Source organism: Malaya genurostris, chromosome 3, assembly GCF_030247185.1.
Source record: "Malaya genurostris strain Urasoe2022 chromosome 3, Malgen_1.1, whole genome shotgun sequence".
Lineage (NCBI taxonomy): Eukaryota > Metazoa > Arthropoda > Insecta > Diptera > Culicidae > Malaya > Malaya genurostris.
Window position 1 is genome coordinate 179,373,459 of NC_080572.1, and position 13,851 is coordinate 179,387,309.

The 13,851-nt window shown below is 37.8% G+C and overlaps 1 protein-coding gene across 1 annotated transcript in view; it reads left to right on the forward strand.

Annotated features, from left to right (window-relative positions):
- LOC131439273 (uncharacterized) overlaps window positions 1-13,851 on the forward strand; it is a 270,667-nt gene that overhangs the window by 234,139 nt on the left and 22,677 nt on the right. Inside the window, exons 7-8 of the mRNA XM_058610087.1 lie at window positions 13,021-13,155; window positions 13,220-13,539. Coding sequence (XP_058466070.1) covers window positions 13,021-13,155; window positions 13,220-13,539 — 455 coding nt within the window. The remainder of the gene's footprint in view (window positions 1-13,020; window positions 13,156-13,219; window positions 13,540-13,851) is intronic.

The window sequence follows — 13,851 nt, forward strand, 5'->3', positions numbered from 1 at the left end:
TGAAAAGAAGTCGAGTGCGGTATTCTGGAATAGTGGAATAGCCTAATTTCATGCAAAAAATTCTGGAGAATCGATTAGAAGAGCCCACACTGGCCGCACAAAACGTTTTGGTGGCTATTTTACCCCAATTCCTCCATTCCATGAGATCCTTACTGTAAATCGTCCTTAAATCTTGGTAAAACTTCTTGCAAGTTTGCTAAATCTAGCTTATCTTATGTAAAAAATCTGGAGAATCGAATGGAAGAACCTACACTGGCCGCACGAAACGTTTTGATGACTATTTTACCCCATTTCCTCAATCTTATGGTGTTTTATTGTAAATCGGTCTTAAATCATGGTAAAACTTATTGGAAGTTTACTAGAACTAGTTTATCTTATGTAAAAAGTCTGTAGAATCGAATGCCAGAACTTATATTGGCCGCACGAAATGTTTTGGTGGCTATTTTACCCCAAATCCTCCAATATGTGGAATTTTCATTTAAATCACCCTTAAGTCTTAAGCGAATCACGTTGAAAGCATACGAAAACTATCTTATATCATGTAAAAAAGTCTGTACAATCGAATGGAAGAACCTACACTGGCCGCACGAAACGTTCTGGTGACTATTTTACCCCAATTCCTCTATTTTATGATATCTTATTGTAAATCGTTCTTAAATCTCGATAAAACTTATTGAAAGTTTATTAAATCTAGCTTATCTTATAGAAAAAAAATCCTTAGAACCGAATGGAAGAAAATACACTGGCCGCACGAAACGTTTGATGACTGTTTTACCGAGATTTAAAGACGATTTATAATAAGATATCATGAAATAGAGGAATTGGGGTAAACTAGTCACCAGAACGTTTCGTGCGGCCAGTGTAGGTTCTTCCATTTGATTCTGGATATTTTTTCTATAGGATAAGCTAGATTTAATGAACTTCCAATAAGTTTTACCATGATTTAAGACCGATTTTCAATAAAATACCATAGAATGGAGGAAATTGGGTAAAATAGTCATCCAAACTTTTCGTGCGGCCAGTGTAGATTCTTCCATTCGATTCTACAGACTTTTTTCTATAAGATAAGCTAGATTTAGTAAACTTCCAATATGTTTTAACATGATTTAAGACCGATTTACAATAAAATACCATAAAATGGAGGAAATGGGGTAAAATAGTCATTAAAACGTTTCGTGCGGCCAGTGAAGGTTGTTCCATTCGAGTTTCCAGACTTTTGTTCATAAGATAAGCTAAATTTAGTAAATTTCCAATAAGGTTTACCGAGATTTAAGGACGATTTACAATAAGATATCATGAAATATAGGAAATTTGATAAAATAGCCACCAAAACGTTTCGTGCTGCCAGTGTAGGCTCTTCCATTCGATTCTACAGGCATTTTTACATAAAATCATGCTCTTTCAGTAGACCGCACTCGATTTCTTTTCAAGTTACAGAACAAATACTATAGAAAACCCTAAAACTGCCGGGCATTTGGGGTAAAACGAGCAGGATGGCGATTCGTGGGGCCATTACACTCTTGTTTGTTTCCTTTTTCTATGGTTCCTGACTTCTTTGCGGAATTCCTGGGGTTTTTCCCTCTGTGCATTATCGGGAAATGTGAGTGGACAAAAGTACGTACCCGACGAACTGTTTCGAATAGTATAGTATAAATGGTAGATTGCTTCCAAAGCTAAACTTTTGACACAGATTCTTGACCACATTCAAAAATGATTGCCGAAAAAAAGTTGAGAAAATCTACGAAAAATACAGTTTTTTATGGAGCTTTCTTGAATACTGCATAACTGGTAACCTGGCTTACAAATTTGACAACGAGCAGAAATGAAGCAAAAAAACAGAATCATATGATTGTGTTGTCGTTTAAAAACGTCAGAGTTCTGTCAGTATAGAGCGGTTGCAGTTATGATGACGCTTTTAATACAGCGCACTTTCATACTGTGCATTTCGATTTGGTCTATGCTTCGGTTCTTAGTTTAAAAGTCGATTCTCACATCTTCATGACATAATCTTCCTATACAAGAAAGACAACAGATAGCAAAACATTACCAAAGCAGCTAAAATTTTCAACATTTTACAACACGATTAACGAAAAGTGAACATGGAAATAAGCTTGTTTTGATTTTTTTTTTTTTTCAAAAAATAATACCAAACCACCAAAACAACCATCCGCTGCATGATCCGATGCACGTAAACAATCTACAAAACAAAATTAAACTTTCATGCGAACTTGAATCGAATTAATTCTTTCCACAAATTGCCCTGTAAAACCCCGAAAACTTTTCCAAAGCTGCACTTAAAAAATCACTTCTATTACAGCTCATTGCTGACGAGCGGAGATTTCCGTCTTTTCTTGTAGAGCTGGCAGCTCGTCGATGCGCTAAAGCTACTGCTGACTGTCCGACAGTCCCCTAGCTGAGTCGGTTGAAAGTCCGTTCCACACCGAACCGGGATAGGAACATGGCCGAGTTCCTATCCGCCACAACTCTCGAGTGGACCGGAGGCGATAAAGCGAATAGTTAGCCCGAGCGCAGCATAATTATGAATGTAAATTCAATGAATTGTAAATGAGAACATGTTCGCTTGCCGCTTCGACAGGACAACCGACGACAACGGAAAGTTTCCACTTCCCGGCGCCAGCCGTGTTATTTCGATTCGGCACATGGCCTCAGCCAGTCACTACAACGCAAACTTCTTCCACGGCAAGGGAAAGCGGAGCCCGTGTCTCGGGAAATGGTTGCTTCTGAAGGATTCTGTTATGTCTTGTTTTGCGGGATAATGGGGAAGCAGCTCGAAGACGGTGAAGATTTTTGAACACAAACTTTGAGTGCAAAACACTCCACAGTTTGAAGAGTCTTACTTCCCGGGATATCTTCATCCCGGAGGCAATCAATTTCCAAGTCGGATGAGAGTGGGTTAATTTGTTGGGAAGAGCTTAAAGATGGGTTAGTTTCAGATTGTTGGTGGCTTGCGGCAGCACAGTACGGATGCGGATGAATGTTTTGGAATTCAACACCTTAAACTGGAACAATTCAGGAGCACCTGCCATCAAATGAAGGTTCAACGTACGCTCGGCACAGAATAATAGCAGGAAATGCAAAATCGTCTAACCGACTGAAAAGCAACCTGTTTAATAATTCATTGGCATCCGACACAGCCGCGTCAGCCGAGTCAGCACCAGTCAGAGGTTCATGCAGAAAATCCTAAAATGGTAAATCTTTTAAGTATAAACATCCCGACGGCAGCCCGGCAACTGTGCGGCAATCGCTACCAGCCGGTGATGTTTTTGTTTTCCTTGGCAAATAAAACCAGATTTTCACACCCTCCCGGTACGACTCGTGCCACAAAACCAACAACAGGCGGCGAATGGCATCGTTACGTTACGATACGTGTGAGTATTTCGAGGTAGTCATGTTGATCATCCCACTCTACCGTCACTCGGTAGGGGTAGTCTTTTGCAGGATGTTTACCAAGTTCCGACCAGCTGATGATGACGGAAACAACTGATGCGAGGCCCGCTGTAAAACGAATAGTTTGCTGAGGGTTAGCATGCGTCCAAGTTCTGTGGCAGATTTACTTACGATAAGGATGTGTTCGCGAAATATTTTTCATTCTTGTCATCGATGACTATCGAATAAAACCCAACTTATGAACAGAATTATTAGGGGAAATTCAGAATCACATGGCAAGTCACCTCGACTAGCGTTCATATCCTGTATCCTTCTACTGAACACAATGTTGAAAAAGAGGATTTGAATAAAAAACATGAATTTACACATTCCACGATAAGGTAGATCTTAAAAGAATACGGTATCATGAGAACTCTTACAATTGGTCATAACTTCTTTCTCAAATGACCAAAGCTAACCTGATTTTACACAATTTATTGATGAAGTATACAGGAATGAACCCGAGTATGAGACCGTTATATTAAATAAACCAAATTGTGCGTTAGGGTAACGGCTCCCTATTTCATCTGAGCTCTTATTTCCATCTCATCCCTTCACCTCATTACTTTGAACATGAATAATATCTTAAAACGTACGTGAACTAAACTGTAGAATGTTTTAAAATGTTTATTCAAGCTATTGTCACACTTTCTCATTGGAAGAAATGGTTTGAAATTCTTCGGTGATCGTTTTTTTTCATTTAAAATAAACTCACTTTTCAATTTAGGACACATTTTCGTCTCAAAATTTACAGTTCGTCATGTTTCTGAATATCTACCAATCGATTCATCTCAAAACATGATCACCATTTCGCACAATTACACTCCTATTGAATGCTGGATGACTTCATAATTGGTAATGTTCACTTGCCACTTGTTTAATTAACAATTGAAAAATTCAAACATTACCCGACAAGCAAAAAAAGTCTTCAAAAATAAGAGATGAAAATTTTTCACTAAGTTCACTTGATTGCGCTTTGTTTTCATAATGTAACAAAACAAAAATTGTTTTCTTCTTAAAATTATCATCAAAAAGTATGTTTTTGGTATCCGTGACATTAGTTTAATTATATTATTGATATTTATATTTCAATAAAACTGTTTCGGCTTCGAATATTACCAGAAAGAGCGTGTTAAATACTAATGAAATAACCATTGTGGCAAATGTAGTAGTACTGGTTTCTTTCCGCTCTACGTCACCATAGCACTGTTAAGTGTGTGCGTTTCATCGGCTGTGCACAGCGATGCCAGATATTTTCATAGAAAATATGTATCTGCTCTATCTGTTTTCACTAATAAAATGAATCAGTCAAAATGGTTTAAAATTTTATTATAAATGTTTATCAGTGTCCATCATCAAATATTTGCACAAAAAAAATCCATTTTAACATGTGATTTATCCGTTTATTAATAAACTTTTAAAGAAGTACTGCAATCAAATACTAACAGATGCTCAGAGAGAATTTTATGAATCTTTACAAATCTGTATTAAATTTAGAAAATCTGTAAAAATCTGTAATCAGATTTAAATCAGTATGCGAACGCAAAAATCTATACAATACAGATAAATCTGTATAGATGGCATCTCTGGTTCTGCATTTTGTTTTAGAAAGGCTAATGCCTAAATAGTAACAATTCTGTTTTTTAAAGTTCTCCAAACTAACTGCACAGTAAAATTTCAAATTTAAAACGAAATGTAACGAAAACGATCCAAAAAATTTTAAACGGGGGCGGCCCGTTTGGCATAAGGTCATTTGGCATAATACCGTTTGGCATAACGCTATTTGGCATAATGGTTATTTGGCATAACGGTTATTTGGCATAATGGTCTTTTGGCATAATGGTCATTTGGCAAAATGCTAGCCATTTGTCGGAAGCGCCGGCCTCTGTCTAGTTGCGGGCGTTTGCCCGGATTACCCTAAGCTAGGAGCTATCCCTTAGTTAAGTCCGAACGAGCGGCAGCGAGAGGCGATGAGGCGTAGGCGCATTAGACCTTTAAAAATGCAGTAAATTAGAACAATTTCTATTAAGCAGCATCTGTTATGCCTAATGACTGTTATGCCAAATGACCATTATGCCAAATAAGCACTATGCCAATTAACCATTATGCCAAATAACCATTATGCCAAATGTCGTTATGCCAAATGGTATTATGCCAAACGGCTTTATGCCAAACGTGGTAGCCCCATTTTAAACGTCGAAATGATTACAAACTGTTTCTAAAAATATCGTGTGTTGTGTCATAGTTGGCATTAGGCCTTTTTTAAGGAAAATTCTGACATTTTGAACCTGAGAGTGTAATAGTGCCATATTTTGTTTGATTGCTGTCGCCATTACTAATTTATTGATAGGATAAATATGAAACCTTTGAGATGAAATTAGGAGTACAGTAGTGAACATATCAGAAGTGTTTTTAGCTTATTTTTTATATTATTTTAATTTCCAAGGAATGTGAATCAATTCCCAATACGGAGCAAGCCGAATAAAGCAGAAATATTAAAAAAATCGGTCAAGTTTTTATGGTAACGTTCTTACAAATGAGATGAAATAGGGAGCCCTTACCCTATATAAAACTTAGGAAATAAGCAATTTTTAGCCGAAGAAAATATATTGTTTCGATTACATGAAAAGTTACTACTTTTATGAGCAGCGACTAGCACTATTAAAGAAGGTGACAAGCGATTATAAATACACTCTCCTACTCAATGCTTGATCGGAGAAATAGGTATAAAGCGAGAAGACTGTAGTGTTTGATGGACAGAGAAGATGTTTGAATGTAAGGTATCGGTCGGGTGACGGCCAGGATGTAGACCATGTTCGATGTACGTTCTACTGTGTCTGACTGGCGTTTTAGAGTGACTGAAACGAGATTCAGAGTGGCGAAATGATAGCGCGTATGCACGGAATGTATAAGAACGCCGGTTCGAGTCCTGTCTCTGAGCGTATCTTTTTCCAATAAATCATCTTTTCTGTTAGTTTTTCATTCATTCGGCTTCCCCAATATATGTTTCCGCTCAGTCATTGCAAAAACTGAACTTAGTTATGGCGGCTTTACGTAAAACCAACTAAAAATTAATAAATCGTTGTTCCCTGAACTTGACGAAGTGTTTCGTCATATGTATTGCTTACAATTAATGTAGTTGTTCCGTTACCGTTCCATTCCGATATAGGATAGGTATACTTCTAGAGTGTTCTATGACTTATAAAAGATTTTTTAAGAGTGTTCGGTCCAAATGACCTTAATTTCCAAAAATGTCGATTACATTTTGTTGGTTTTCTGGAATGTTTCCCAAGTTTTCAATGAATTGTATTCTGAGCAATTCTGGAAGCTTTGATAATGTTCTATCTGTGTTCAGGAATTTTTGACGACATTTCAGAATACTCTGTGAGATTCCATAGTTTGCTTATTGGATTGTTCCAGACAGTTGGAGTTGTTTCCCTATATTTTGTAAAATTTTAGATTTTCTTCTATCGTTTTCATAGAATTTTCAGTAGAGGAGACTAGGACTAACCCGGACTTATCTATACTGTTGTGTAGCTTCAGCCTTCAGCTACAATTCCCAACTTGTGGTTTAGAACAATATGCATTAGTTTCCGTAAAAAGTAGATAAGAAGTGACCAACCGAAAATCCAAAATTTCAGCACCTGCGGGACTAAACCGGAACTCCCTTGAGACCTATGTTTTTACCCAATTCATTAATTACGTTGTGTAGCTTCAATCTTCAGTTTCCATTCCCAATTTCTGACTTAGGAAAACATGCATTAATTTTCGTACAAAATCGCTCTGAAGTGACCAACCCTAGATGTACATGAAATTTCCAAAATCGAAAAAAATTTTGATGCCAGAAGTCTTAAAATTACATGAAACGTCGAGATTTAGTGTCATCTTGAAAAAAAAAATTTTTGTTCGCCAAATTGACTTTCTGGGTCTCAAAATGCAGTCCCAGAAAGTCGATCTTTGAAATATTTTTTTTTTTTAGATGACACTAAATCTCGACGTTTCATGCAATTTGAAGTTTGCCAATAACTTTGATTCCCGATAAGTGTATCGGTTCTCAGTTCCCGATTCCGGAGTACCGGAACAGTGATCAAAACTTTAAAACGCAACACACTTCATTTTATCCGAAGTGACAAACCGATTTACATAAACTAAAGCTCAAATAAAAGTTCTTACGAGTTCATCGATTGATGTTAAATTTCATCCTCCTCAGCTCGACGAACTGAGCAAATGGCTGTGTGTGTCCGTGTGTATGGGTATGTGTCTGTGTGCTTGTATATGTGTATTTATGTATCAAAAATGTGTACCCTTTTTTATCGGATTTGGCTAAACCGATTTTCACAAACTTAAATTCAAATAAAAGGCCTCATAGTCCCATAGCCTGCTATTGAATTTCATCCGATCCGGTTTCCGATTCCGGAGATACCGGGTGATATGCACAAAAAAATGGAAAAAATATGCACTCAATTTTTTCTGAGATGGTCGAACCGAAAGTTTCTGGACACATGGCTAAGTGAGAAGGGTATTACTATGCGAAAAGATTTGGAATTCATCATGCCAGTGTTAAAACCATCATTAATAAGTTTGGGGAACACTATTCTTTGGATAAGCAACCAGGAAGAGGCAGAAACCCCGGTTCTTCCAACCCGAATTTGGACCAATAAGTAGTACCTCTAATTATGAAGAACAAATCAATATCAATACGTGATTTGGCATTAGCATTAGCATTAGAGACCGCCCGTGTGTTGCTATTCCGTTATTGATCTGGACCAATTGCGATTGCAAAATGATTTTTTGAAGTAACATGTTTGGGAATAACACATTGTTTCACACTGTGCAAACTGTATTGAACCATGCATGCTGATCAATACCGACGCCGGCCACGTCCGAATGCAGATCTACTTGGGAGGGAAAGGATTGTTAGTTCGATGCATGTTGCTACTAAGAACCGAGGAATCCTCTGCATTCCCACATGCATCACAGGAGAGGATACTTTGTTAGTAAATGTTTTAATAATGTTATCATGTGTTTAATGCTCTGGGTAGCCGGCTACCAAGAATGTTTTAAAGTATTATGGTTTTATGTGTTACTTTGTGCTGGCAATATGAGGCACGAAACAGTCAATCTCCGAAATTGACAAAACTCCGGACAGCCGGCTGTCGAGTATGCAGTCACTCGTTTATGCATCTACCTTTCGCGTTTTTTTTAGTCATGCAAAAAAACACATGCGGATTGATAAAAAAAAGGTATCATCTCACTGCTAGGTGGATTAAGCACGTTTTTATGAATGAAACTACGTGATACAAAATAAACGAGCGAATAGGATTTAGACAAAAAAGTTGATTCATTGCATTGAAATATTCTAAACAGTTTTTATAAAATCATTTTAAATCATCAAACAAAGGTCAACAGATTTCACACGCGTCTTGATTCTTTATTATTTCCGCTTTATTATTTTAATTATTTATTAAAATTATTAATTGGTTATATTGGTTGATCTGGGCAGCCGGCTACCGAGAAAAATATTAATTTACTGTTTGAAATAATAATATCAAGTGTTTTTTACTATGTATTCAATATACCGATATATGTTATCTTTGTTATTAACTTTTTAATATAAACGGATTTGCGCAATGGTTGATTTTTATCATTCATTTTATAATCCTGAAAGACAATCAATAGCATGGAAGAAGAAATCATTCCTAATAAAACTTTTCTCCGAAGCTAGACGGAAATTGATAGGTTGAATAAAGAGATGATTTAGTAAAATAGAGTAATCAGAAGTAAAACATTGAAAATATCTGATAACTAAAAGGAAAAAGAAACTCCTGTAATTGTCGCCTTTTACGACATGGAAACAGGAACCCAGTGGATCTATTCTTGGTTCATTTTTTTCCGCCGGATTCCACACGGCATCTAGGCTGGTACAGTCCGGAGAGAGCTAATAGGTACTATCAATCTCCTAGTGGACCCCAGCCCCTAAATCAATATCAATACGTGATTTGGCCAAAAAAGCAGAAACGAGTGTCGGAATGATCCAGCGTATCAAGAGGCGAAATCACCTGAAGACCTACAAGAAGCAGAAAATCTCGAAACAAAGTGGAGAACAGAAGAAGCGAGCAGTGGATAAATTCGATCGAAAGGTACTGGTATGGCAAGCTATACGTTCCTGTGGTTTGAAGTCAACCATTTTTACACTACCGGAACTATGAATGCAAGAATCTATCGATCTGAGTGTCTACAGAAGAGATTGCTGCCTTTATATAAAAAGCATAGTACACCTCCACTGTTTTGGCCGGATTTAGCGTCGGCTCACTATGCCAAAACCACTCTCAATTGGCTTGCGGAAAAGGATATAAATTTCGTTGAGAAAAATATCAATCCACCAAATTGCCCTCAGCTTCGACCCATCGAACGTTACTGGGCAATCGCGAAGAGGGTTTTCAAGAAGACTGGTAAGGCAGCTGGGAACATGCAGGAGTTCAAAAACAAAATTGGGCTCAAGCGTCCAACAAATGCGATGCAACACTTTTCCGGAGCTTGATGAAGAGAGTTCGATCAAAAGTTCGAAAATTCGTGAAGAAATAACTTAAATTTCATCCGGTTCTCATTATGCTCAAGTTTATTCTCGTACAATAAAGGATCAATTTTGAGTTTGAAAGAAATATTGTTTTTATCATAATTTGAATGAAAAATTTGTGAATAGCTTAATTTCGATACACTCCTTATGTGAAAAATAAGAAAGGTTTCATAATTTCTTAAAAGTTTCTATAACATTTTATCCTGATCCTTCTTTTGGTTTCGGAACTATAGCGTAATAAGTAGAAACTTACCAATTTCATAAGTATTTTTTTTAGGAACGATGGTCAAAAACTAATACAAATCCCATCAAACTGTCTGATAAATTCTTTAGTTCGCAGAAATTGTTAGTTTGTGTACATAAAAAACCTATTTCTTCACTACTGGACCTCCTTTTCCTGTTCCGGAAGGTTTCTCAGCGATGTTTGATCCGATTTTCACAAATATTATTTAATTTAAAATAAGTTCACATTGTCTCAAAAGCTACTGTGAAATTTCAACCGGATCCGACTTCCGGTTCCACAGATACAGGGCGATGAGTGTCAAAGTTTTCAAACCGCCATATAACACATGGATCAATAAGTCCCGAGACTAAAGCAGAGATGGCGCTCGTAGTAAACCAGTAACCACGTCTTTCTAGAGTACTAACCTTTGCTTGAAACGGGTCAAAATTTTAAGTCGATCCGACCAGAAACAGCTGAGTTATCGAGGTTGGAGTAAAGTCGTTTTGTAGTTTGTTTAAAAAATGGAAAAAACCGAGTTTCGTGTTTTGATAAAACATTGTTTTTTAATGGGTAAAAACAACGTGTAAGCGAAACAATGGATTGAAAAATGTTATCCGGACTCTTGTCCATCAAAAGCAACGATTTGTCGGTGGTTCGCCGAGTTTAAACGTGGTCGTACCGACACAAATGACGCGGAACGCTCGGGTAGACCTGTGGAAGCCGTTACACCGGAAAATGTGAGTGAAGTGACAAAAATTATAATGAAAGATCGTAAAGTGAAGCTCCGTGAGATTGCTGAGATGACACAGATATCATATGGAAGTGTATTTACTATCCTTCATGAAAAATTGAGCATGAAAAAGGTTTTTCACAAGTGGGTGCCGCGATTGCTTTCGATGGAACAAAAACAGCCTGCCACAAGTCGATGAAAACAATGGCGAAATTGAACGAATTGGGCTTTGATCTGCTTCCCCACCCCCCATACTCGCCAGATTTAGCCCCCAGTGACTACTGGCTCTTTGCTGATCTTAAAAAAATGCTCCAGGGAAAAAGATTTGGCTCAAATGAGAAGGTCATCGCTGAAACTGAAGCTTATTTTGAAGCGAAAGATAATTTTTTTTAATAACATGGTATTGAAAAATTGGAAAAACGTTGGAACCATTGTATCACCCTAAAATGTTGATATGTTGATGAATAAAAAAAATTTTGCAAAAATATGTTGTTTCCATTGTTAGTCTCGGGACTTATTGATCCATGTGTTAGAATGACAATATGTACAACACCGGTACGTGCAACGTGGAAGATGAAAACACAAAACAAACGATGCCGGCTTTGTTCTATTTCGTACACGCTATAAAGAAAACGAAACGGTTACGGATGTCTGGTACTGGTGTGTGATATTGTTAAAAGACGGTACTGCGGTTGATAAGAATTTTAGCTATTTTATAATTCGTGCGACCGAAAGAATGGAAGAATGTCAATGAATTTAAATTTCTTTGAAAAAATAAACACACATCGGAATCTCAAGCTTCGCGATGTAAATACAATTTACACAGCCGGTAGTGCGGTAATACCGTGCCGGTGGTGTAGTGATGTCAATTAGAACAATAATAATAATAATAATCCTACTATATATTTTATACTGCTGATTCGTGCTGCTTAGCTTGACTTACATATGCAAAAGTAACAGAAATGCAGGTTCGTTTCGTATGTTAGATTTCGTTTAATTGATTCAATCGAAATAGAGCATGAGATAGTAAGTCTATGTTTAACTAGGTTCAAAACTGTTCCAATTTGTAGGTCATATTTGTTGCGGGCAAACGAACTAACTTCGGCTATTCCGGTCATCTGAATCCGGTTTCGTGAGTATTGGAAATAGTGATTAAAAACTACTGAAAGGATCTCACTCACTTTTCTTCAAGATTGCCAAGTCGATTTTCACAAACTTATAGACTCAAACGAAAAGTCTTACAGCTTCATACGAAGTTCCCAAATTTGCTGTGGATACTACTTCCGGTTCCGGAACTAAAGGATAAACAGTATTTGATGATTATGTTAGATTAAGTCCGAACAAACTTTCCTATTTTTATTCAATGCACAGTTGTTTTTCGCGAATTCCACCGTAATATTTCTGATGTTATGAGTAATATGAGTAATATGAGTAATATGAGAAAGTAATACCGAAATTCGCCGAAGTTTTAGTTATTTCTCGAAACCTTTAATCCTTTTCCCAATCCTCCAATCACATTCCGGCGCAGTGCTACACACAAAAGCTCCAGGTATGGATGATTACACCGGTTGAAGCCGCCGTCGCAGGTGTTGGTGTTGTTTTTGTTGTTGTTGTTGTCACTAGTCCGTACGGCGGCGCCGTTGCTACCCCTGTGATGCTGTTCGTATCGCTGCAGAGAATACAGCTGACTGTTTGCCGGCATCCATAACAAATAAATGAATGAATGGAAGTGTCTACCCGGTAGTGCCGAGTTGATAAAATATTCATATTTTAATTAAAGGCACGGAAATATAACTCGGGCGGTGATGGGTTTGTTTTTCGCTTGTAGGTTGCCTTTTCTCAGTGCGAATATGGCGGAGATTTGCGCCCTTGTGGCTTATGGAGTTGCATTTCCGATTGTCGCGAAATGGTTTAGAGTCCCGGTGCGTTATTTGGTTTTTAGTACGGGGCTTGATTTAAATTCTGTAAGATTGCAAAATTAACCATAAATATGTTATATGCTGTATTCTAAAACTATTCTTATTCTTCCATTTTTTTTTACAGGCAACCCCGATACACTAATTTGCGGCAACTGCCGGGAAATGTTTACGGATTTGACCGAGCTTCTTGACCACAAAAAAGCCTACTGTAAGCTACGATTTACCTGCAAGTGCATCTCTCCGATTGTCACTCAAAATAGTAAGTGATTGACCATCTCGATGCTAACGTGAACCGTTTTCAAAAGCAAAACTAACTCTTCCAGAAAACATCCCTCCATCGGCGAAGCTGCTCTGTGTGGCCTGCAAGGATTCGTTCTCCAATCCGTGGGATTTGATGGTTCACGCACAGGCAGCCCATATGGTCAACATTTACGAACTGGGTGATTCGTCAGATGAAGATAAATCGTCCTCGGTGAGTGCCAGCTCCGACTCGTTCAGTCTGATTCTGCCGACCGGGGATGGTTCCACCAGTGCTTGCTTCAAACGTTTACCCAACGGTATCGCAAGCAGCAATGGCATCAACGGAGCTCATCACGTGGAACTGGATCAAGATGATAAGGACAAATCTTCTCAGCAGAACGAGGTAAGCAACGAACACACAAACAGATTAATCTTGAAATCTGAACTCTTGTTCATAACGGGAGGGAAAACGAAGTATACCTACCTACTTACGCAGTCATGGTCCGGAGAGCAAAGCGCAGTTTTTTTTTTGTGCGAAAAGAAACGAACACAACGGGAAATGAAAAGTTTTCCCTTTGATTTATTCACATGAAAAGTTTCGCACACGACGGGGAGCCTCTCCCGGGGGAAAGATGAAAAAGTGAAAATCTGCCATCTGTTGTTGGCCGCTGCAAGAGATTTTCCTTTTTCAGATAAGCTACCGCGTCGACTGAAA